General features: G+C 42.6%; 1 protein-coding gene across 2 annotated transcripts in view; it reads left to right on the forward strand.

Moving 5' to 3' along the window:
- The first annotated feature begins 204 nt into the window (after positions 1 to 204).
- Positions 205 to 25,568, forward strand: part of KIF3A (kinesin family member 3A) — a 38,380-nt gene continuing 13,016 nt past the window's right edge. The window contains exons 1-15 of one of the 2 annotated variants that reach the window (XM_075009727.1): positions 205 to 333; positions 4,717 to 4,999; positions 6,480 to 6,624; positions 6,925 to 7,009; positions 8,168 to 8,273; positions 10,876 to 11,015; positions 11,967 to 12,164; positions 13,211 to 13,385; positions 15,431 to 15,532; positions 18,072 to 18,143; positions 20,754 to 20,762; positions 22,287 to 22,443; positions 23,004 to 23,184; positions 23,526 to 23,636; positions 24,822 to 24,947. In XM_075009727.1, coding sequence (XP_074865828.1) covers positions 328 to 333; positions 4,717 to 4,999; positions 6,480 to 6,624; positions 6,925 to 7,009; positions 8,168 to 8,273; positions 10,876 to 11,015; positions 11,967 to 12,164; positions 13,211 to 13,385; positions 15,431 to 15,532; positions 18,072 to 18,143; positions 20,754 to 20,762; positions 22,287 to 22,443; positions 23,004 to 23,184; positions 23,526 to 23,636; positions 24,822 to 24,947 — 1,896 coding nt within the window. In that variant the 5' untranslated portion in view covers positions 205 to 327. The remainder of the gene's footprint in view (positions 334 to 4,716; positions 5,000 to 6,479; positions 6,625 to 6,924; positions 7,010 to 8,167; positions 8,274 to 10,875; positions 11,016 to 11,966; positions 12,165 to 13,210; positions 13,386 to 15,430; positions 15,533 to 18,071; positions 18,144 to 20,753; positions 20,763 to 22,286; positions 22,444 to 23,003; positions 23,185 to 23,525; positions 23,637 to 24,821; positions 24,948 to 25,568) is intronic. The other variant, XM_075009726.1, reaches the window with a different exon arrangement.

The raw sequence follows: 25,568 nt of genomic DNA on the forward strand, positions 1-25,568 counted from the left end.
GGCGCGGCCGCCGCAGTGAAACCGCTTCGCCCAGCCTCTACCTCACCCCTCATTGGCTGGAGCCCTGCGCCAATGGCTGCGCACAGGGTAGAGACGCCCCTCCCTATCCCCAAGTCCATTGGTTCAGCTGCTTCGCGTCGAGCATCGGTTAGCTGAGCGCCCAGTCACTCGAGTGCGGAGGCGGGGCCAGGAGGAGCGGGCGCCGCGGCTCCGGCGCCCCTGTTATTGTTACACTGGGTCCCGTTCGGGGTGCGCGGAGCTGGTTCTTCTCCCACGGGCGGAGGCGGTGGGTGGGGCCCGGAGCCGACCCGCAGGGACTCGCCCAGGATGCCGGTGAGGATCCCGCGGTCCCTCCTTCTCCATCGCTACGGCGCGTTGGGCCGTTGCTAGGGTGGCGCCGGGCCTGGGAGCAGCGGGAGCCCGGGCCGGGGGTGGGGGATGGCTCTGGGGCCCCTGGGCCGGCGGGGTCTGAGGCCACGGGCCTGGCACTGGGGATGCAGCGCGGAGATCGTGTGCGTTTGAGGTTGGGGCTTGGCAGGAGAGTGCAGTGCTGGGCATGGGGGGCAGGGCTGGGGAGAGGGATCTGAGCTCATGGGTCTGGCACTGGGGTGCACAGTGCAGAGACGGAGTGCGCTTGGGGCGTGGTCTGGCACTGGGGGGGGGTGCAGTGTGGGGCATGGGGGTGTTTTGTGTGTGGAGGGTGGGGGCTGGTATAAGGTGCCTGGTAGTGGGGATGGTGGAATATGGGGTACAGGGGAGCCCTAGGCTCAGTCCGAGGAATTGGTCTGAGATCATGGGCCTGGCATTGAGGGTTGGGTGGGAGTGCGGTGGCGAAGGGCCAGGACTGAGAAGTCCGTCTGAGGTCAGGTCCTGGTATTGGGTAATAGAGCGTGTGTGTGTGTGGTGGGGGGGGTGGGGGGGCTGAGATCACGGGCCGAGCACTGAGAGATGATCGGGTGCAGGCGTAGGAGCCTTGGTTTAGAGCAAGGTTCCCGCTAATTGTTTCTATCCTGTGCAGAATAAATGTTGTTATGAGCACTGACATGTGCAGATGCGCACCACCAATAGAAACACATGCAGCCAGCTGTGGGTGCTTTGCCAGTCAACTGAGTGGCACCTGAATCTCTCCTGGGAGGCAGCCCAAGTGTTCAGCTCACAGGGAACACTGACTAAGAGTGGTGCAGTGGGATTACCACTCAAGGAGGTGAAGGATGCAGAGGGTCCCTGGTTGAAGTACCTGTCTCTGAGTAGCATAAGTGGGACACTCTAGGCTCATGATGCAGGAAGGCTCTGGAGCACTTAGGTTTGGGGTAGTGGGCCTGGGGCTCAAGGCATAGGCAGGTGCTATTCAGGTGTAGCAGGGATCTACCGACTGGCCCAGGGTGTCGTGGAGTCCTGGGATCTTAGAGAAGGGAGGTGCAGAAAAGTGCTAGGAAAAGGCGATGGTTGCTGTTTGACACAGGGATGCGTAACTCATGCATTTATAAGCAGGCAAGGTGCTCTTATCTTGGATAGGCTGGGCAACATTCTGCTATTGCTGAGAATAAATAATAAATAAATAATGGATTATGGAACATGCATTTTTCAGTTTAGTTTAGGTAGCAATATGCAGTTGTACCCCCGTGGTCTTTATTTATTATTCGCTAAGCCATCCTGAATGTTGTGCACATTTATCACCATCGACCTGAGCCTGTAGTGGTGAAAAAGTTATTTTTGATCGAATGGGTTTTTTGAAGGGTAATATGCTTCCTAGGGCCATAATACCTGCCTTTCCAATGCCCTTTGGCAGGTGCTTTTGATAATCTATGCAGCCAAAATGTTGGGTGACCCATATACAGTAGACCCCCAAGATATGCCACTTCAACTTGCACATTTCTCATTTTAACGTGGCAGCTTCAGACAAAGGGATCTGCCAGGGCTGGGGAATCCCCAGGCATTAAGAGGGGTGGGAGCCGGCAGAGCATAGCGCTCTGTCAGCTCCAGCGCCACAGAGCTGCTGCCAGGGCTGGGGAATCCCCAGGTTATGGGGGGAAGGGAGTTGGTGGATTCCCTGGCTCCAGCAGCTCTCTTGGGGTGGAGCTGGCGACCCAGCCCCCACCCCAACTTGCATGAAATTTGAATTGCGCCAGGTAATTTGCACACAAGTCGGGGGTCTACTGTACTGTCTGATGTATGCTCCACAAATTGATTTTCTTCAATGGTGAAATCTCAACAAGTCACAGAATATTTTTTGTGATATTCAGTGTAGCAGAGAAATACTGATCTATGCTACTTACCATTGTCTAATAGTAATGGCTTAGACAAATAATAAGGATTCTCCTTGTGAGGGGGTTGCAAACAGAGACACTGCAACTTTTTAGCCTTGTTGATACTATATATCCTTAAACCCTTTACTTTGCTATACAGTAAAAAGTAACTGTTACATTTGCTCATCCTGTGGCTCTTACTAGGTTTAGTCTTTGGTGATAAGATTTTTTTTTTCTCTGTCTAAGCTACTTACACTGCCCCATCACCTTGGCATGCAAGCTCTTTGCTGTTTCTACTCTGAACTAATTATAATCCTGATTCGAGAAGAAGTAGCATGATTAATATACAGCTGTTTTTTGTAATGCCCTGGCTACATGTTGCATTCTAGTGTGAGCACACTGAATTCAGACAGCTGAGGTTACTGGTCATTCTTGTGTCTTGTGGAAGTGACCTTCATCCATAGACTAGGTTCAACTCCTGGGAAACCTGGGTGTGTCTGACTCTTCCCTTATTGGTTAGTGGTTTCATTATTCCAGTGGAATATAACAATAAACAATTAAACAATCTAAGGACAAAGGGTCTTGGCTGGTTGGGGAATATTATATGGGGAAAAAGGTTTTAAAACTATTTTCTTTTGCTCAGCCTTTCTGGATTCAGATTTAGCCAGCTGTTCTTCATTGCAGCTGGACTTTAATGTAAAGAAGGCATAGAGCGGGGTGTTGGATCTGTGCTACTGGTGCTTTAGTCAGCATTATTTAGCTAGTTCTCCTATTGGCTCTGTAAAGATGTTGAGTAATGGGGAAGGGATTGAGTCTCATGGAGCAATGCAGGTGAGGACTTTGGAGATGGAGGATCTGTTGTACCTTATGACCCATGATATTAGAGAGTGTTTCTTACTCAGAGGCCTCAATGTTTGGGGTGCTGGTCCTATGATGGAACAATAATTGATCCCCCATTCAGCAGGGTGCGTATATGTGGTCCTCTTATCTGTTAGCTGGAGGAGCTCATTTACTAGTGGAACAAATGCTGCCTCGGTATGGCTTTGGTTTAAAGCCAGACAGCAATGCAGAATATTGGCTGCTGACTGGTAGCAAAACCAAACAACAAACCCGGTCTCTAAGTGCTAACACTCTGATTAGCTTAGCAAACATTAAATGCTGTCTCATAGTTAGCGTCTTCTGTAGCATCAACTGATAGGATTTTTAGTGCAAGGTGGACAATGGTAAATATTAAGATGAGTGATACACATCTTTCATCAAAGTTTCAAAGGCTGCGGTTACACTAGTGAGTTTTATTGGCAAAAATGGTGGAATGTCCACACACAAAATGCATTTTGTCAATTGTCAACAAAACTCAGCACTTTCGCTGGCAGCAATCTGCCTCTCGCCCTGAGGCATAACGTAAGGCTGTGTGGATGCTCTGGGTGGGGGCCTTCTCTCAACACACAGGCATCCAGAACAATGGGCAGCCCTGTCTGCTGTGCTTTGGGTACCCGTTTGGCCGAGAGAGCAAGTCAGGCAGTCTGGCCACTCTGTTGACAGAGCCGAGCACTCTTCTGATTGGCTTTTGTGTGTGGCTGTACTCTTCTGAGAGAAGTTTTGTCAGGAAATCTCTTCCAACAGTGACTTCCGTCGATAGAGCGCCTAGTGTAACCAACAAGAAGTCTTATGGCACCTTATAGACTAACAGATTTTTTGGAATATAAGCTTTCACGGGCAAAGACCCGTGTGTAACTGTTGGTTTGCAGTTAATACTTCAAAATACTTGATGGCAGAATAGAAAAGTTTATATATTCCTGAAACATATGAAAAGATACACAACCCCAAATTTGGGCACCGCTCCCACAAATTACACATGAAGTAGAGCTGAACAGTGTGTGTATGGGGATGTTTTTAAGCATTCACTTACCTTAGAAAGAAATTTCTGTTTAACTGTGTTCATGATCCTTCTGTATTTGAAACTTGAGGCCTGTTCATGCTCAGGTGTGGTACTAGTGTGTGTAGTTGCATAATGTGAATTTAGCTAGACTGTTCAAAATGGAATGTTTAGCAGTATATTTTCTTGTAAAATTTGCAGTTTGTGTTCATTACTTCCATCATCTAATACAGGAATACCAACGTAGCTAAGCTGAACAGCGCACATGCTTTCAGATGCACACGTGCTTTCAAAAAAGTGTTCAAAGGATGAATCACTTGCTGAAATTCACAAATCTTGAATGACTAATAAATTTGAATTTCAAAAGCTGTATAGAATTTGTGAAAGGGAAAAGGTTACTTTGATCAAATTAGTTTTGTGTCGCACTTCATTCTTTTAGCTTCAGTTATAAATCAGTCCTGTTCTGAACATTTTGGCCCCCGATTCTGTAAAAACTTACACATACTTAAATATGTGCAATGGAATTATTTAGTGTGTGCGCTTAAAGTCTAACACTAACACACAGAGATGTTTGTTTGTTTTTTGTGTACGTAGATCAACAAATCTGAGAAGCCAGACAAGCCTGAGAGTTGTGATAATGTCAAGGTTGTCGTCCGTTGCCGACCTTTCAATGAAAGAGAGAAAGCAATGTGCTACAAGATGGCAGTTAATGTTGATGAAATGAGGGGAACCATTACTGTTCATAAAACAGACTCTTCCAATGAACCTCCAAAGACCTTTACATTTGATACAGTTTTTGGACCAGAGAGTAAACAGCTCGATGTCTATAATTTAACTGCAAGACCAATTATTGACTCTGTGTTAGAAGGGTATAATGGTAAGTCCCTTATTGTCCAGAAAGTTAAGGATCCCCTTTACTGTCCAAATTCCATCTGATTTTTAGTGGGAGTTTGTCTGAAGATAGACTGCAGGTGCTGGCACCGTATCCTTCATATAGTTAACTGTAGCTTCTTTTAACTTAGAATATGCTGTCCAATAAGGGTATTTATAATTTTGGGTTTCTTGCCGCCACTGAATTGTGATTTTATAATGGTTAAATGATAACTGTCGTTTACATTGTGAGCATAGGGTATTGGCAAGTTTAGTGGGCCAAACTTCTCAACTACATTTTTCTATTTGTAAAGGATTTGCATTTTATTCACTGTTTTAGCAAAACCAGATTCTGGAATGCTTTTCTTTTGGTAAAATATCAACAGCCCTGCATGTAGAAGCAATTCTGAAGTCACAGCTTGGCATGTATGTACAATGGAGGAGCAATGTGGTGAGAAAAGAGATTAATTGTTTCTAAATGGACAGTTATAAATATTAGTAAGTTGCAAAGGTTTTAAAGATCGTATTGAAATACCCTAATGCAAATGAAGTAAGTGTAAAGTAGAGGAAGTTCCCTGATGTTTATATGCTAATGCAAAAGCTTTGTTAAGGCTGTATTTAAAACATATCTGGATAGCAGACCAGAATTAAATATATGTTTATGGCCTGATGGTTTTTGTAGCTGCAACAAAGCATAAACTTGATTTCTTAAGAGCCAAACTTATTTTTGCAGTCTGTTAAGTCTTTCTGAAACAAATGAAGGAAAAATATTGTGATGTAATAATCCAAATTGTAACTGCTTATTAAAATCTATATCCTGGTTTGTGCCTGTATATGAAATGTGGTGTATGCTGATCAATTTGAGGCTGCTACAAATGTAGTTGAGGGAATGCTGATCACATCATGGGGAGTGCCCTGAGGCAGGTTGTCACCACTCTATAGCCAGTCACCCTTTTATAAAGAAACTTACGTTGCTTTTTTATTCTTGTCTTAACAGGTGTGTATGTATTCTGGAACATGAATTACTTATGTCCAGTTAACTCTTCTTTGTCTTTGTACAAGACAAAGATTGAAATGATCTGCATCTTAAATTTAAAGGAAGTGAATAAATATACCTGAACAAAGAGTCATTTGTTCTGCGTTTGGCATATTTGTTCTCCCTGCTTATCGCATATTTTATTGATTGGCCTTATTCTGACTGCTTGTTTGAGACACATTCCTAAAACAGTTGTGCTGGATTGAAATGACACGTTATTAATTTTAGAACCTCGCAGTACAACTTTACCAGACCTCTTGATGAACAATAGCTCAGCCCTGTTTGCAAAGACTGTACAATGCTTATGTTTCTAGGCCTGTATAGTGTGGATTGAAAAGTCTGGTAAGTTCTAATCCATCATTACTGGTGGTGCTAGTTTTGCCAGTGTAATGATTAAAAACTGCCATCTTTGGTATTACTGTTCATTATCAATATTTTTCTTGTACCGCAGGTACCATCTTTGCATATGGACAGACTGGCACAGGCAAAACTTTTACCATGGAAGGTGTACGAGCTGTTCCTGAACTTAGAGGAATCATCCCCAATTCATTTGCCCATATATTTGGTCACATTGCAAAGGCAGAGGGAGACACAAGGTGAACTAATTCCCTTCCTTTTTCTCAACACCCCCCCACCATCCCTGAGACAAGCAATAGATTAATGCAAGAACTTTCAAATATCTTTGGTAAAATCATGACCCTGTTAAAGTCAATGGAAATTTTGCAGTTGACTTTGTTGAGGGCCAGGATTTCACCTATTGTACTTAGGCACATCTTTGTTTGAGTCAGGAAACTGCCAGTTTGTGTCAGTACACTGCATATTTTCTTTGGACACTGAGATCAAAACCAGTACATATTAGAAATTATTCAATTGATAAAGAACATTTTTAATTTTAGATTTTTGGTTCGAGTGTCTTATCTGGAAATTTACAATGAAGAAGTGCGTGACCTGCTTGGAAAAGACCAAACACAGAGGCTAGAGGTGAGGATGGAGTGTTTTGACTCCCTGACATTTTGTATTTTAAATAAATAAATAGTCTCTTCAAGAAGAACTTAGTATGAAAAAGGACAGAGAGATCTTGCATGAGGAGGAAAGGCAGCCATTGTACTAAAAGCGTCCTTTGCCACATACAATATTTTCCCATTTCTCCTTCTCACTTACCCTTCAGTCTAATAATGTAATGTTATTTCTCTCACACTGTAGAATTTAGATTTCTTGGGGATTTGGAGGAAGAAAAGTGGAAAATATTCAAAATAGGATACAAAAACATATTCTGTTCAGCAATTCAGATGCAGTCAAGGGAACTCAGTGGCCAAAGTGCCTTTGTGTTTTATACTGGTGCCCTTGCTATGATTCCTCCAGGGAGCTTCTCCCACTTTTTTTCGTGAGCTGTTCTGTAATCTTATGATTGTCTTTTGGGAGCTCACTGACAGACTGTCTGTAGAATGCTCATTGAGTTATGCACCTGTTCTAAGAGCAACAATTTGCAGTATATTTACTCTCTGGTTCTGTGCCATTGGTTTTTAACCTTTTTCAACGGGAGGTGCAGACATCTTTGGAACTCTTAGACAGAGTGTTTGGATCCCAAAAATTCATCTGACTGGGTTGTAAATCAATGGTCTGTTTCATTGACCCCTTAAACATAGTTTGTGGATCCCCATGCATTAAACCACAGCTCTTTAGCTGACTTCATAATTGCTCTTCCCAGGGCTCAGCGAAAAAATGTGGACATCCATACAGAGTAGGCGAGTGGCCAGGTCGTTCTAATTCTGCAGTCCGCATAGTAGGAAAGATGGAGAGAATTGTGGTTCGTGTTAAGATTGAGTGTTCCATGTCTCTCTTCCCCTCTCAGAACCTCCCTTTATGATCTTACAAGGTCTTCCTCTTGATCTGTGTTCCCTGCACTTGATTTGCTTTGGCAGAAGTGGCAGTGGAAAGTTGTCCTGCAAGACTCTTGATCCATAGGCTTGTTTGGTTCTGATAAATTTTGCTTATATAGACCAGAAGCTATGCTTCTAGAAGTAGAAGCACTCTAGTGCAGGATGTTGTAACTAGTGTATGCATATAATAGAGAGATCTTCCAAAAATAATGTCTGTGTACCTCCTGGAAGTGCTCAATCAAATGTGTTCCTTGTTTAGGTTAAAGAGAGACCTGATGTGGGAGTTTATATCAAAGACCTTTCAGCTTATGTTGTGAACAATGCAGATGATATGGACAGAATCATGACACTAGGCCACAAGAACCGTAAGTAATGCTCACTATTAGGGCTTTAAAGCCTTGTAGAGCACAGTGTACTGTAGTAGTAGGCATTGTCATGTTGACGGCTGACTTGAAGCCCTGAGTACATTCTTCGCTTCTAATTGAGGAGCAATTCAGGCACAACATTCTCAGTTGTGGAGTGAGAGGGGTGTCTCCTTGGTAACTCCTGCAATTCAGGAGCAGCCAACAAAGGTTGGACAGACTCTGCACTTTTTCTTGTCTGGAAGGAGTCTTGATGGTGCGGTTGTTGAGAGTGGAGCCCTGAAAATGGTATAACTGAGGTAAAGCAAATGAGGAGATCACTGAGGCTCCTAGTTGGCCTTGAACTTGCTCATTCGCTTTTTTCTTCCTCTCCCTTTTGCCGAGATGAACGAGCATTAGACGAGTGTTGTGCTATGAAGTGCTGTGAACTGGCGATGTGATTTCATGTTTTTTTCGGAGTAACAAACGCATTCATTTTAATGTCCAGGACACTTTCTGAATGGATTAATGTACAGATCAAGCAAGGTATAATGACTGTCGCTGCCACTGCAGGTTGTAGCTTCCTAGTCTGGTGCCTTTGGGACCTGAATGGTGCCCCAAAGCAGGGAATCTGCTGGATCACGGGTTGTCAATGTTGCCTCCTCTGCTGCCACTAGCTGCAGAGCTTGATTCAGGTGGCAACAGATGGGCTGGCATTGACGGAGTGGTAACTTGCGAATGGGTGCTCAGGGGAAGAGGCAAGGTGGCTGTGGAGCACCATGGCTGGGGACCAGGAGCGCAGTCCCATCGAGCTCTGCAGCCAACCTACCTCCTCCCTGCCCAGTGTCCCCTGTCCCTGCTCCTCACCCTGCCTCCTTGAACATGAGTGCCACAAATGAAACTTGGGGTGTGGGGAGCAATTTGCTGAGTGCAGAAGCAGCTTTTTCCTGGGAATGCTCCAACCAGGGAGTGCCCATGTGCATGCTGGACTACAGAAGTCTGGACATTGTACATTGAAAACTGCCATATTTTAATTACTGTTCCAATATAACTCAATCAGTGAGTGATAATGGTCTGAACCTATTGTTTACTATGCTAATCTAAGACAGATGATGCTGTCTTTGATGAGTTAGTTGTATTTTCTGAAGTAGGTGAATGGGTGTGAGGCTAGCTCGTGCCTTTGGGACTGAAAGGTTTACATAGGCATACAATGAGAAGCAAAACCTCTGCTTGTCTGTCAGATTATTGTACGTCTAGTCCGGTGGTTTTCAACCGGTGTGCCGTGAGACCTGTCCAAGTGTGCTGTGAAAGCGGTGCATTTCTCCTCCCGTGGCTCTTCACAGAGCCACTGCAGGGGGCTTTGTCAATCCCGTGCCAGCGGGGGCTCCAGCAGCAAGGCTGTTTGCTCCCTGCTGTGGCAAGAGGAGGGAGGAAGGGCAGAAGCCTGTTGGAGCTGTGACGCGGTTTAAATGCCATGTGCCAGCGCCAGCAGGCTGACAGGGAGGGGCAACATTTCTGAGCACTTGATTCAGCTGAAAGAAGTGGGTGTGCCATGGAATTGTTTGGCTCATTGGAGTGTGCTGGGTAACTGAAAATGTTCGGAGCCGCTGGTCCAGTCTGAAGATGAATGCTGCAGTTTCTAGCATGAGAAAAATATCCCTCACTGCAGGATCTGAGGGGAGATGAATCACATTTATTAGCAGCATCAGAAACCCTGCAAAATATTGGGTGTTATAACCGAGATAATTATTCCACATGAATTATTAGATATTATCATTTTCAGAACTTAAACAACAAATGCATTGAGATATCTTAAGGAAAACTAGAGGCCCTGTTGCAGCTCCACTTGCAAGCGGAAGTTGGGCTGGAAGAAAGATCTAGGCAGAAATCTGTTGCAATACACATCCAAAGTGTATGGGTTGGGCGAGGAGCTCTGCAGGGTGCTGGGCTGGTCCCCTCGCTGGCCAGGGGAGGGGCTTGGGCTGGCAGAGTGCAGTAGGGGGACTGGGCCAGGCCCTGTGCCAGGCCCTGTGCCAGCTGGGGAAGGGGCTGGGCCTGGCACGGTGTGGAGGGTTTCCATTGGGGGGGCTTGGCTGGGTCCCCGCTTTGAGTTGGGGAGGGGCTGGCATAGTGTGTGTGTGGGGGGGGGGCTCTACTGGGGGGCTGGGCTGGGTCCTATGCTGGCCACGTAGGGGCTGGTATGGGGGGGGGGGCTGTGTTGGGGAGGGGTGGGCTGGGTCCTGTGCTGGCTGGGGAAGGGATTGGTGCTGGCAGAGTGCATGGGGGTAAGAGGCTCTGTTGTGGGGGCTGGGCCAGGCCCTACACTGGCTGGGGAAGAAACTGGGACTGGCACGGTGCAGGGGTGGGGGCTCCATTGAGGGGCTGGGCCAGGCCCTGCACTGGTCGGGAGAGGGGCTGGAGCCAGCACAGTGCAGGGTGGTGGTGGTAGGGAAGAACATGGTAGAACCTTGCCCGGGTGGACAGACAGATGCATCAAAAATAATATATATGATGATTATGAACTAAATCATAACTGCTTTTTGGTCTGTTTGTTCTCAGACTGGGGGCTATTTTGCCGTACTGTTCATTGTTAATACTGATGTTTTTGGGTCTCTCTTAATTGAAGGTTCTGTTGGGGCAACTAATATGAATGAGCACAGCTCCCGTTCCCATGCTATCTTCACTATCACCATTGAGTGCAGCGAGAAGGGTGTTGATGGAAACATGCATGTTCGTATGGGCAAGCTGCACCTTGTCGATCTAGCTGTAAGTAGCAACGTACAGCTCTAACAGTGCTAGTTGTGGGATGGTTATAGATATGCTGGACCCTTCACAAGACAGGCAGAAGGTATCGCCTCTGCCTGAGAGAGCTTACATTGTAAAGTCCAGATCCAGTAAGTGATTCCGTGGGGACAGACTCCTGTGGAACCCTACTGAAATTGAGGCAGTTCGACCTGGACGCATAGATCTGCTTGCGTGAAACAAATTACAAGATTAGGGCCTTCCTTAGATCTGCATAAATTTCCCAATGGAAGTGGGGGCCGAGGGCCATCAGACTTTTGAGGCTGTGCAAGTGTGTTATGTGCATCTAGATCAGGGGTCCACAACCCCTGGCATAGATGCCAAGATTCCCGATTTTCATCAGCCCACGAGGTGGGAGCTCAGCCCCACCCCTCCTCCTGCAGGCAGCTGGAAGCTTGCTCAAAGTCATGCCAGCTGTGGATTAACAAAAGATCAGCTAGTGCAACCAACTAACACTTAAATGGTAAAGCTTTGCTTCTTAATTCAGTCATTCTTAGTGACTTTTAAGGGTCACTGGCACCTTGACCATACATAGAGGTCAAAAGGTCAAATTTCGGTACTCCATCTTGAAAAGAGTGCTGACCCTGGATCTAAATGGTTCCATTACATTCATTCTTTTAAATGTGATTGTTTATGTGTTACTAGATGCTTTTTTTTGCCTCAACTCACTGATTGAGGAAAACAGGAGGTCATGGTTAAAATCTTACCCTTGGGGTGATACGTAGTGTTGCGTATTAATTACAGTTTATCTTTCTAAAATAATTTATTTGTATCTGAGAATGGTACTTTGCATTTTTTCCAGTTATGCTGCTTTGCTGTATACTGTTCAGTGCTACCTGAAGTGTAACAATTCCATTAAGACCTGCTTAACTCTATCCTTTCACCCTCTAAATGCCTGTGTATTTCTTTTGCCAGGGGTCAGAAAGACAAACAAAAACTGGAGCCACTGGGCAACGACTAAAGGAAGCCACAAAAATTAACCTTTCACTTTCCACTCTTGGGAATGTTATTTCTGCACTGGTGGATGGCAAGAGTACTCATGTGCCCTATCGTAACTCTAAATTGACTCGACTTCTTCAGGATTCCTTGGGGGGCAACTCAAAAACCATGATGGTAAGAATGGGACACACCACAGTTTGATGTCCAAGTAATTTGGTTCATATTTTTAAGGTGGAATTGAAGCAAAATTCTCCTGGGAATAGTCTGATTTTAATATTTCTCTCTCATTTCAGGGCTGTGCTCTTTCATCAGTTCATAGAAATGTAGGGCAGGAAGAGACCTTGAGAGGTCATGTAGGTCCAACTCCTATGCTGAAACTGAACACGTAGACCATCCCTGACAGGTGTTTGCATAATCTGTTCTTAAAAACCTCCAATGATGGAGCTTGCTCAGGCTCCCTTGAAAGCCTGCTTTGGTGCTTATTACCCTTATAGGTAGAAAGTTTTCCTAATATCTAACCTAAATGTCCCTTGCTGTAGGTTAAACCCATTGCTTTTTGTTCTGCCTTTAGTGGATGTAGAGAACAGGTTGTCCATTATCTTTTTTACAGTAGCTCTACATGTATCTGAGGCTTCTTCCAGGTGCTGCCTCCAGTCAGTTCTCTTTTTTCTCAACTGAACTTTTCCTCGTAGGTCAGGTTTTCTAAATCTTTTACCATTTTCTGTAGCTCTACTGTGGACTCGCTCCAATTTGGCACATCATTCTTCAAACATGGCACCCAACCTGGATCTAGTATTCCAGCTGAGGCCCCATCAGTGCCTCACAAAGCAGGACAGTTACCTCCTGAGTCTCTCATACGCAGCAGTCCTGCTAACACCCTCTCATCCTGGGCAGCTTTTAGGCTTACATCCATCTGAATATAAAGTTTTCGCTTTCTGGACAAGGGAGGCTGGCTATAGGTTGGCACAAGTCTAACCAGACACATAGGGTCAAATGGAAATTGTGTCCTGTGTATCCCAAGGCAGGACTTGGTTTGTGCTCTGAAGGCAGCAGGAAAATACAGTTTGCAGGCAGAGAACTACAGTAAAGATTTTGCAGAACTGGGCACGGGTCTGCTTTTACATTTCCAGTTTTTCTAACTACTTGTATTTGTGTCATTCAAGCTTTTACATTCTGCTAAATTCCATATGCACAAGTAACTCCTTTTTTTTACATAACAGTGTGCAAATATTGGTCCTGCAGACTATAATTATGATGAGACTATCAGCACACTAAGATATGCCAACCGTGCCAAAAACATCAAAAATAAGGCCAGAATTAATGAAGACCCCAAGGATGCCTTGCTCCGTCAGTTTCAAAAAGAAATTGAAGAGCTTAAAAAAAAGCTGGAGGAAGGTAACTTCCCTTGTTCCTAAGTGTTCTCTGTAGCTTCAGGTTATTCTGTTCTTGTGTGCAAGGGCTTCTTTTTAAAGGCTTACAATGGAATGCTTTTCAGGAGTTTTGTGATAACATCTAAAGTCCACTGTACTTTTTTCTGATTTTTAGTTACTTTAGTCTTGTGTAAAGCAGTACAAAGCCCAAAGATCGCTCATAAGTAGAAATAGATGGCATGCATATAGTTCTGTGTTGAATGCAAGCTACAGCTTTTCTTTAGTTAAGTATTGGGTTTGTCCACTAGATGGTATTTAGAGCTAACATAAGAGAGCCAATTTAATCTTTTCTTTTATGCCTGGTTTAAAGGTTCACAGAATCACAGAGCTGGAAGGGACCTCAGGAGGTCATCTAGTCCAGCCCCCTGCTTCAAGCAGGATCAACCCCCACTAAGTCATCCCAGCCAGGACCTTGTCCAGCTGGGACTTAAAAACCTCAAGGGATGGAGAATCCACCACCTCTCTAGGCAACGCATTCCAATGCTTCACCACCCTCCTGGTGAAGTAGTTTTTCTAATATCTAACCTACACCTCCCCCTTTTCAACTTCAGACCATTACTCCTTGTTCTGCCATCTGACACCACTGAGAACAGTTTCTCACCCTCCTTTTTAGAGCTCCCCTTCAGGAAGTTGAAGGCTGCTATTAAATCACCTCTAAGTCTTCTCTTCTGTAAACTAAACAAGCCCAAATCCCTCAGCCTATTTTCATAGGTTTGGATGTGACCGATCATTGAAATGTACTGATTTTTTTAAAAGTTCTGTTCATGTTAAGTTAATTGCAATTAGATGTTAGGAAGGGAACAAATGCAACTGCGTTTTTAAAAAGCGTAATGAGAAAGGGTTAAATGTTTTCCTATCAAGAAAACACACACAGGAAGAGAACAAATGCCTCTGAAACTGACTAAACTTGCAGAGGTGACTTTTCAGTCTCTTACAAAGAGTGAGGTGGATAAAGCCACAAAGCTGTATGGTTTCAAAGGCTCTGTGAATAGTCAGACCCTGCATGACCCCAAATGAGAACAAAGCTCTTCCTAGGTGGGGTTCCTGGCTGTGTATCTCCCGAGAGATCAGAGCTATGATTCCATTGGCTCATATGACTACATCAGTATCCTACCTACTGTGGATAAGAGAGAAGACACAGAGAAACAATTTCCATTTAGAAATCTTTTCAAGCCAAGAGACATGGAAAGTACAGCAGTTCTTGATTTTCCATGCTATGTTCCTAACTCATTATTTCAACCCCGTTGAGTTCCTTTGCTAATTTGGGCCCCACGCTACAGAAGAAAATGCCTTGAAAATAGAAGTCTTATTAAAACATACAGCTAAGAAATTGAAACTCATGGATGTAAGGATGCAACTGTGCTACTCTTCTGAATTTCAGAATGTAAGTGCAAGAGTTCTGACAGACTTTGGTTTCAAATTCAGTTTGAATTATTAAAAACACCAAAAGATGTTGTGGTTATAGCAGAGCCATCAAGTGTTTTCAAGAAAAAAACACTTGAGAGGTTGGCTATTTTAAGAAAATCTGTATGGCATAATACTTACAGCATAAATACTTATTCCTGAACAAGCTAGCCATTTTTTCTGGGCACTTCAACAAGATCTCTTAACTCTTAACAGTTTGAAGGGTTGTAGGGCAATGATGCTTAGTATTCATGCCTTACAAACACTATGATATTACATAACAATTGTAAACTTTCAGAAATATATAATTACAGATAAAATTTTGATACATCAGCCTATTTTGGAACTGGATTCTCAGCCTTACTGAGATAATTGGTTTAATATTCTCTGTTTATATGCCCTGAAAAAAATATACCTATTACGTGAATAAACAAAGGGAAATATCCAGGTGTCTCCCAAATCTGCATTGCCTGTAAAGTCATTTAATACCCACAGCCAAGCCATGGTTCAAATATAATTGATGCTAGATTAAATGCTGCTGTTACAATTAATTGTGTGATAATGCTGTGAAAGAGACAGCCTTGAAAACATATACTTGTGTTTTAGGGGAAGAGATATCTGGCTCTGACATCAGTGGTTCTGAAGATGAAGATGAAGAAGAAGATGGGGAGATTGGAGAAGATGGGGAAAAGCATAAAAAACGAAAGGGTAAGGTGTCAACATGCACCAATTTTCTGTTCCTTAGTCATCGAGAAGTTGATTCCAGTAATTTTGTTGCATAAGAAACTTACGCGAGTTTGCATAAGCATGAACTTAACCGAGACTGTAGTAAAGTTCTGATGGCCGCTGCAATTATCATGCCTCTTGCTGAAACTAAGCCATTTGAAACAGTCAAGCTAGCTGGACTGTTAAACTTTTATATAGCATCTGCTTCCACTTGGGTAGTTTTGCTTGTAGTGACTTTCTCTTGTGTGGTGGTTCCCTGATTATAGTAGGGGGGCTGTGTATGGCTTGTAACTGTGTGCACGTCTGTGAGATTGATAACAAACACATGCATAACAGAACTGCCCCGGGGCATGGAGTTCTGGAGTGGGAGTAGGGTTGCCAGTTTTGCTTGGACATGTTCCTGGAAATTTCATCACATGATGTACTTTTTAATTGAAAATTAATCTTTGGTACTTGGATTTTCCAGGTCTACATCTACACTAGAGAGTTTTGTTGACAAAACTCGCCAAATGGCTACACACACAATGAATTTGGTCAACAGTATGTCGACAAAACTCAGCACTTCTGCTGACAGTATTCTGCTTCTCCGTGATGAGGAATAACGCCTTTGTTAACTGTTTCTGTCAACATAAAAGCCAAGTGGATGCTCCGGGGCCCCCCTGACTTCTGGTTCATCAGGCAGCCCTGTTTGCAGAGCTTCTGGTTGGCTGCTCTATTGAGAGAGCAGCCGGGTAGTCTGGCCGCTGTCTGTCGACAGAGCAGATTGCACTTTCTATCTCCTTTTGTGTGTAGACATGATCTGTCAACAGAAGTCTTGCCAGAAGATCTCTTTTGACAGTAACTTCTGTCTGCAGATCGCTGTAGTGTAGATGTAGCCCAGGACAGTCCTGGAGGGCTGGTAATCCTAGGAAGGAGAGTTCAACAATCTGCTACAGGGAGCGAGGTCACTTTCTAAACAAGTAACGGGAAACTGAGTGGCCATGTCTACTAGTAGCCTGTTGTGTATATGAAAGAGACAAAGGAACTCCCACTGACTTCTTGCTGAGGGTGGAGACCGTAGGACAGAACTCTAATATTGCAAGCTAAATTCATCATTTTTGTTAGCTTGTGCATTAGAGTCTTCTTCCCCATCAAAAGGATAGAACATGTTTAAACAGAATCCCAAACTTCAAGCTGAAAGGAATTGGCTACATTTGACTTATCTCATTAGTGTCACAAATTGTTTTCATCAAAGGGGACACAAGCTTAATTGCCAGTTATAACTAACCTTTTTATGTTAAATACTTGCATATGGTAAAATTTGCATCTTGCCCTGGTGAACTTCTAGAAGTCTGTCCCGAGCCTGAATTCTGCAGTTTTCTCTACAGTCTGTTTCATTGTTGATCTTGGATGGCGCCTTAGTCATGTTATTGGATATCATTATTGCAACATAACTGTAGTACATCTATAATATGATTTAAACAAGTCTTTTCAAGCTGATGTGGAATTGGTTTGATGAGTAATGTTCAAGCTACAGCTCTTTGCCATGTTTAATCAAATTGCTGCTGTTGCTGTGAGCATGATTAGTTGATGTGTTTTAAAAAATCTGCTGTGTTCACCTTTTCAGTTGGTTAGATGATATTACATTTACATGTATTTGATGTGCATAGTGTAGCTTGTAAGGTCAAAAAGTAGAATTGTTGTAATTGGTCTTCAGTCCGATTACAGACATGTCTCTAAGGGTGATGGTCTTCTCTCCGGTTACCTAGTGCAAATCTGTTAGCTGAGTGCAGAATGTAGCTCACAGGGAAGTAATATGTCTTTCCTTGCTAAGTGTTATAAATCCTCAGCATTAGCCAATTCATACGATGGTAAATATCTAAGAATCTCCTGTCAGTTAAGATTAATTGATTATAAAAATTCATTGCATATACCATTGTTTAATAGACTTGTAATCTAGCACTTTTCTCTTAAGGTCATTTCTTGTGGCAAAAGAGCTCGTGGCAGTTTTAAACTTGTACATTATACAGTGGGTCAAATAATAGTGAACTGATCATCAGGCTTCTTTTTAGTAAATGCCCTTTTCCAGGCAGGTGTTACAACACCTTTGCAGGACAAATCCTGCTTGGATTCATGTGTCTGAAAAAGTGATGAATTATGTGTAGTATTTTTCTTAGTCTGTAGACTTAAAGTGAAAATGAGCCCATTGGTCACTTTCCTCTTTTGAGCAATTCTAACACATAACATACCTATGCAAACTGGGTTTCGTACTAGACAGGTCAGGATTGATTTTTGCTAAAATAGGGTGGGTCTATAGCATGCATTTTAGGCTGTGGAAAGTCTGTACAGGACTGAACCTAAAAGGAACCCAGTCAAATGTTTGCAAACATCAGCATGAATTTGCCTTTTCAAAGCAGTTGGCTGTTTTTTCTGGGGTTTTTTGGATTTCTTTCTTTGGAACTAATTGTTAGCTGCATGTTTCTTCATATTCTTGTTTCTTCTTTCCTGGGTTTTCCATGGGTCTTACTTCTTTGTTTTCCAGGCAGTAGCAGCAGCAGTAGTTCAGACTCCACATGCTCTGTCATAGAGAAACCTCTGGATAAGTCCTTCACTAGTGAGTGGGAGCTCTTAAGTCATTTAACAAAGCTTTGGCCTTTCCATAACCTGTGCACTCCATTTTGTAAATGCCACACTGCTCCCTGCCACGTTTTTAATGAAGAGAAAAATGTGGGTCGATAAATTGGCTAAAGCATGCTTTTGTGTTGCTGCTTCCAAGCGTTAAACAGTTGTTCAATGTGTGCAACTTAGCTTAACGTTTGAGATGTAAGGCAAGTTAGTGCTTTGTTCAAGCTAACTGTGTTGAGGGGGGAAACGTTATGGAAAATCCAGTTTGATTTTTTTTGTTTCATTGGCTTTTTCCTTTGTTAAGATATTGGCAGCGAAAAAATCATTGGAACAAGCAAAATCATCCTGCCTTAGGTTTATAATCAGTACTTTTGCTTTGAAGAAATCCTTAAGGGTAGGAAGTTAAAGTGACTTCTCTGTTGTGGAAAGATATCCAGGTCATTATAAAGCATCATTTGTTTGGGAATCATGACCATTTTTTGTTCAGAGAAGGTCCAGTGGTTTAGATCAGTGGTTTGCAGCCTTTTCATATTCCAGTAGCCCTTGCAGGAGTTTGATGTCTTGAGTAACCCCAACTTTTACCCTTCTTAAAAACTACTTAAAGATGAGACCTAACAATATAAAAGTTCCACAGCATACTATTACTGAAAAATTGCTTACTTTCTCGTTTGGAATGTAAATGCTGTACTTATATTTCAGTGTATATCAGTTGTTCTCAATCTTTTCAGACCATTACCCTTTCAGGAATAAGATTTGTCATGTGTACTCCCAGTTTCACCTCACTTAAAAATTACTTGCTCACAAAATCAGACATAAAAATACAAAAGTGTCATAGCACATTATTACTGAAACAAATGCTGACTTTCTCATTTTTACACTAAAATTATAACTAGTCATTTGGAGTGTATATATATATATTGTATTTGCATTTCACTTGTGAACTTTGTCTGAAGCCTGAAGCCCACAGTCTGGGGCTGAAGCATGTGGCTTAGCTTTGCTGGGTCTCCTGTGTCCTGGAACCTCTGCTAATTGCTCTACTTGCCACAACCTAATGCCATCCCTGCACTGGTGCCATGGATGGCTGGCCCTCACCCCCATTCATCCTCCAACCCCAGATTGAGAAACACTGATCTAGTCATGGAGAAGTAGCCATGTTAGTTTGTATCTTCACAAAAGAAAAAGAAGTCCTGTGGTGATGAGCTTTCATGGGACAGACCCACTTCTTTGTTTTGATCTGGATGAGTTGATGTACCCCCTGGAAGATCTCTGTGTCCCCCAGGGGTACAACTACACCTGGTTGAGAACCACTGGTTTATATGAAGAAACCATTAGCATAGTTGCTGGTTTCAAGCAGGGCCTTTGGTCCTTTCTAAACACTAAAATTAATCAGTTAGTGATGACTGTTTTACTCAAAATATGCTGTAGAAACCCTGATTCCAGGTTGGTCGGAACTTTCTAACACTTATTCCTAGCTTACTTCTACAAGCCTGAGTCACACTTTTCCCCTTTCTTAGGCAGAGAGGCTAGTGGCTTAGGATGTTGATAGCTAAAGGGGAGGACACCTGAGTTTCTAAACTGTCCATTTACTGGTGGTATTAATATTTTTTTTACCAACAGTAGAAACACAAAATCCCATTTATTCATCAGTGAAGAAGGCTTAAATTGTAAAAATCCTTTAGTGTTTTACATTCGGGTAGGCACTGAAATGCATTTGCTTCTCCCAAACTTACTTTTAACCAAAGTATTTGGACATGAGCAGTTAATTTAATGGCAAGTTGGTGTTTGTACTTTGGGAGCAATCTACTTGCAAGCAGATAATCAAGAGATTCTCATTTACTGTAGTGGAAGCTGGCTCAGTGGTAGAATGAACACTACTTGTTCTGTAGTCAAAAAGTAATTGTCCTCATATGCTGTGTGGATCTTTTGCATGTTGTCTTCGTTTTGCATTATCCTTTTTACTTGTTTTTTTTGTGTTTCATTCTGATCACACCTGCTTGAATAACAAAAATTAGCCATATACCTCTATGGAAGCATCAGTAACTGCAAATTAACCCACTAATATTTTGTTTAATTGAACATGGAACTCTTGTGCTGAAATTCCATATATGCAGTTGGTCAGATAAAGCAAAGAATTGACTTTGAAATCTCACTAAACTGCAAAGCAAGCTATCTGTTGCTAAGGTTTTTCAGGTAATGTAAAAAAAAAAAAAAAGCTACTCTAGAGTGGTAAATGCCCTCTTTGATGTTTCTTTGGGCATGATCTTTGCGGCAGGCTCATAAAGTCATAGATAGAATTTTCATTATTTTGAATTGTCGAGGAATAATCTAATTAGGCAAAAAAAAGTAGCCTTTGGTACAGAACACATTGTCTGGCCAAGCATGAAATCATAATGCAAATAATTACTTTAGTGGCATCTGATTTTTCAATGATGATTCTGCTGCGTTTTTTCTGTCCATAGATACAGATTTAGAGAAATGCTTTTACTGAGACTGATCTTGGTCAGCAAACAATCAAGTGGTAATGTTTTTCTTTTTTCTCCCCTTTTCTATGCATATGCTGCCTATCTGCGATTTGCTTACTACTTCCTCTTAATACAAGATCAAGCAGGTTGGTGTGATTGATTGCACTGTGTATAGTATGGATACAGAGCTTATAAAGGGTCTTATTGCTTTATCTAACTTTTGCTCTTTAAAATTTAGAAGACCTAAGAATGTGTTTTGACAGGTAAGGATCCTCTATTCACCTCTCCCTGACCTCTTTGCTTACAGATGTCTCTGTATAGAATTTCACAGAAAGCTCAGATTTCTGAAGCATATTGCCAAAAGCTCGGTCAGCCAAAATACAGGGGCTGTGACCAGTATGTTGTTGCTTCTTACCATCTGGCAAATAGGAGAAGCAAATAAATGCTAAACCAAATTATTTTGGTTGTCCTATTCCTGAATTACCGCCACATATGCAGTCACCAAATTATATGCTTATACCCACATACTTACGTAATTTCATCCCCATTTCTGGTATATGTATATTTAAAAATAGAGCAAAGTTTCTGCGTCTTAAGTTTTATGTTTAGTGTGTGAGGGAGGGCCTTTTACCAAACAGTAATGTTTGGCAGGGTATTCTATACTGCTTTTTTCCTGGTTCCCTGCAGCCCCCCACCCCCAGTATTGGTGGTAAATTGTTGCTGTTGCATTTTCACACATTGAAGTTAGTTCTTTTTATCTAGATTTTGTCAGATCATGTCTGGGAAAGATCAAAACAGGGTAAATAAAGGGGTTTTCCACACAGTAAATTCCAGAAATCTAGGTTAGCTTGGTATCTTCCTATTCTACCACCCTGCATGCAGTTAATCCAAAACCTGTTCACATTGTGCAGCGTTAGAAGTAAGATCTTCCCAATCCAAAATTAGCTTCCAACCAGTGTTGATCTGTAAGATCTGGAGGGTAATCTGTAGGAGCCATTCTTCTTGTTCTAGAATTTGGAATGATTTGCAGATGACCTTTTAGGGCCTAGTGAACTCAGTGTGAATACCTGTTAGCTGTGCAGGTTACGTCCATTGTAATCACAGAGATGGAGGTGTAAAAATAAAATTGGCTTGGATTTTATTTTTTACCTGTGGTCAGATCTTGAAAGTAGTACCTTTACAGGCTGTCACAAGTCCCACCCACCCTGAGTCTCTGAATAATCACTGAGACAAAGGCAGTCAGAGTCCATAAAGTGTTGTCCATCCCTTATCTTCTGTTATCTAATAGGGCTTCTATGCATTGTAGTTCTTTATTGTGGACAATAGAGTCTTACAAGATAATAGGGATAACTTTCACAGTGACACTCCCCAGGGAATGCAGTATAGTTTAGCTACACTAAAACTTTTGGTATAAAAGTTCCCTGTGTTGGACAGTAATGTGATACAAGTTGTTTCCTGACAGTTTTGGGAAACATCACTAGCTTCCGTAAATATCCGTTGTCACTGAATAGTACTATAATAAACTCCATTAGCTGCCAGGATACAGTATAATTATATATTGCATTGAATTCTTTTTATTTAACTTGTGTTGAAAATCACATTTAATTTGAAATCTGATAATACAGTTTATGCCATAAAATAGTTAATATTTAATCTGACTCTTTCCAAAGGCAAAAAGAAAGTTTCCCCAGATAAAATGGTAGAGATGCAAGCCAAGATTGAGGAAGAGAGAAAAGCACTTGAAACCAAGCTTGACATGGAAGAGGAAGAGAGAAACAAAGCCAGGGCTGAACTGGAGAAGAGAGAGAAAGATCTGCTCAAAGCCCAGTTAGTATCACATCATAAGAACTTTTTTTATTTAATTCAGTAGTTAGCTCTGATGCAGGATGTGTGACTGGTGGAAATGAATTGGTTAGTTGAAGCAATGATCTCAAGTGCTAACAGCTGGAGTGCTAAGGGACTCACCTGTCAAGCCCCCATGATCCATGCTTATTTTCTCCTCTCTTTGCTGCCAAGGTCTTGAGGTAGTCAGTTGCTACTGCTAGCTCTTGCTCATGCCTCCTGGGTCTCTGTGCTGCTTGTACTCCAGCAGAGGGAGCATTGAAAGTGGAGGAGGAGACAGTCTTCCTGGTCTCTCTGCTCCAGCAGACCCTGGTGGAAGGGAGGATTTACAGCCTCAGACTGTTCAGAGTCAGCTGCCCTGTTTGGGTGCGTGAGAGAGACATTATCTGTAAGTCTCTCCAGTGACTTGCATTTTTTTATTCTGATTTATGATCTTGAAAGTAAGATGAGTGTTGAGGCCCCACCAGTTGAGAGTGTAGGGTACAAGGTGTTCTGCTCCCTGAGTGTCTCTCTCTCTCTGTTTCTGTCCCTTTGTCTCTCACCAGACAGGAACACCAGTCGCTGCTGGAGAAGTTATCCGCTCTGGAGAAGAAGGTGATCGTGGGAGGCGTGGACTTGCTGGCAAAAGCTGAGGAGCAGGAGAAACTTCTAGAGGAATCTAACATGGAGCTTGAAGAACGAAGGAAAAGAGCTGAGCAGCTTCGCAAAGAGCTTGAGGAGAAAGAGGTTTGATCAGCTTCCTTCGTGTAGTGCAGATGATTTTAACTGACAGGACTAAGCGTTCTAACCTCTAAGGCCTCGCTCGGCCTAGCGCGCAGGCTTGATAGGGAAGCTATGGCAGGACCTTGTGCCAAAAGTCTTAGAAACTGACCCCTGCAATGGGTTGGCAATGCTCTGGTACTATGTGTCCAAAGACTAGCAGTGAGTAAAAACTGTGGATTATGTGTGACAAAGTTTGGTGTAAGCAGAGCTGGCACTTCACATAATTCAAGTCATTTCTCCTCTGCTTATACCACAGAGAGATGCTTCTCTGATGCTAATAGATTGTGTTGGCTGTTTTTAACCAGCAAGAGCGCCTGGACATTGAGGAGAAGTACACCAGCCTGCAGGAAGAGGCACAGGGCAAGACCAAGAAGCTGAAGAAAGTCTGGACAATGCTAATGGCTGCAAAATCGGAGGTCAGTGTCCAACAGGGTTAATTTACAACTATAACCAAGCAAGTCTGTTTTGGAAATACTGTACCCCAAGTGGTGTAACCCTGGGAAAGTGCTTTACTTTTGTCTTACGAAGCACCTTTTGATTTTTATGTTTTTGGTAAACTAATTGAATGCTGGTAACTAGAGCCTTTTGGGAGTACATCTTCAGTCGTCTCTCTGAGTCCAGAAGTGTGAGGTTTGTTTTTTTTTTTCTTTGAAATGAAAGTGGAGAGCCAAGTTCATATGACTCTGGGAGCTGGAGCTTGAATAAAATCACCACTTATTGGTAAAGCTGATGAAATCATTGATTGCCAACACACTTGCTCTGTACAACACCCTTTCCTTATTTGTCTTGAATAGTCTTTATTTTTTTTTTGGTAGAGTAACCATTTGGGAGAATAGGGGATTGAGAATATTTATTTTAGTTGTGTCTCCTTGGAATTTCACTTGTTTGGTTTGTTCTCTCCTGGTTCTTTTCATCTCCATACCACTTTTTTTTTTCTTTTCTGTAGCTTCTCCCTCACCCACATTCCTCTTCTGTCCATCTGGTGAGGATCCCCATGTTAACAATTGCGGATGTAAATTCCTGTCTAATTAGTTAACTGGTTAAACATAATTTTAACTGTTTAAATGGGGAGGAGGAGATCAAGGGAGCAGACAGCTGGGGGCTGCCACAGCCCAGAGCTGCTCTGGCTGGGCTGGAGTGGCCCCCTGTGCATGGTGGGCCCAGAGGAAATAGAACAACCTCTTGCCCCGCTCCAGTGCCTACTGGTTAACCTTAACCAGTAAGCTTCATGCATTTAGGGCGGGGCTTACTGATTACCCATTAACATCCCTAGTTGCCATATTCTGTCCCTCTCCCTCCAACCTGTGGAAGCTCTTGTTGTCTGTCAGCTGATGCAGCCTGCTCTGTTCCTGGATTCTTCCAACAAATGTAGAGTAAGGATTTGCAAAAGTTCTGTAGTCAAAAAGTGCATCTGAGCTGTCTGTTTTTTTTTTTCAGTTTATCAATTCTTATGGATAATTTTATAACAAAAGAATTCATTTTGCTGGTGAATATAAATGAAGATGGCCTTTCCTCCTTCTCAGAACAATAACAACTGTTTTAAAAGGCTTTTGTTTTTGCACCTGTTTGAGCTTTGTGATGGCTTGCTTTACTGTTCATAGATGGCAGATCTGCAACAGGAACATCAAAGAGAAATTGAAGGACTGCTGGAGAATATTCGGCAGCTCAGCCGGGAGCTGCGTCTTCAGATGCTCATTATAGATAACTTCATTCCTCAGGACTACCAGGTAAAGAGGAGAAAGCTCAGCCTGTGATTTGCAATGTTTAGTAATGTTGGAGACACTCACTGATTCCTCCGGCATTCACCACATCTCATCTCTGTATCTAGTTTGTTAGAGCAAATGGGTGTTAATAGCACCATACAAAGAACAGTGAGCTGCAAAGAATTTTTAACTTATGGGCTTATTTGTGAAGGAGTATTTATAAAACACAGCAAGCCTCTAATTGAATTTAATTAGAAGGAAAATCAAGATTTTAAAGTTTGTTTCAGTCCAGCACAGTTATGTGAATGTGCTACCGGTGCAGCACTGTCATATTTCCTTATTAGTTTTAAACCTCTGTCAGAAACATGAGAATCAGAGACCCAGGCGTGACTGAACCTGTCTTTTGAAAATCGAAAGAGTGAGCATTACAACTTTTCGCTAAGCAGAACAACATCATCTATCGCCTTTCTCCATGTAATATTTATGTAATGCTTTGAAAAGCTTGTTTGAATATATAGATAAAGTTGAAGCAATTATTTAATTATCAGAGGAGGTTCCACAGCCTCCCCACCTTCTGTCTAAAGGATCTGAAATGTTTTTCTTAAATTAAAGTACTGTGCTACTGAAACTCTGGAAATGGACTCT

The sequence above is a fragment of the Carettochelys insculpta genome, chromosome 15, assembly GCF_033958435.1.
Source record: "Carettochelys insculpta isolate YL-2023 chromosome 15, ASM3395843v1, whole genome shotgun sequence".
Taxonomy (NCBI): domain Eukaryota; kingdom Metazoa; phylum Chordata; order Testudines; family Carettochelyidae; genus Carettochelys; species Carettochelys insculpta.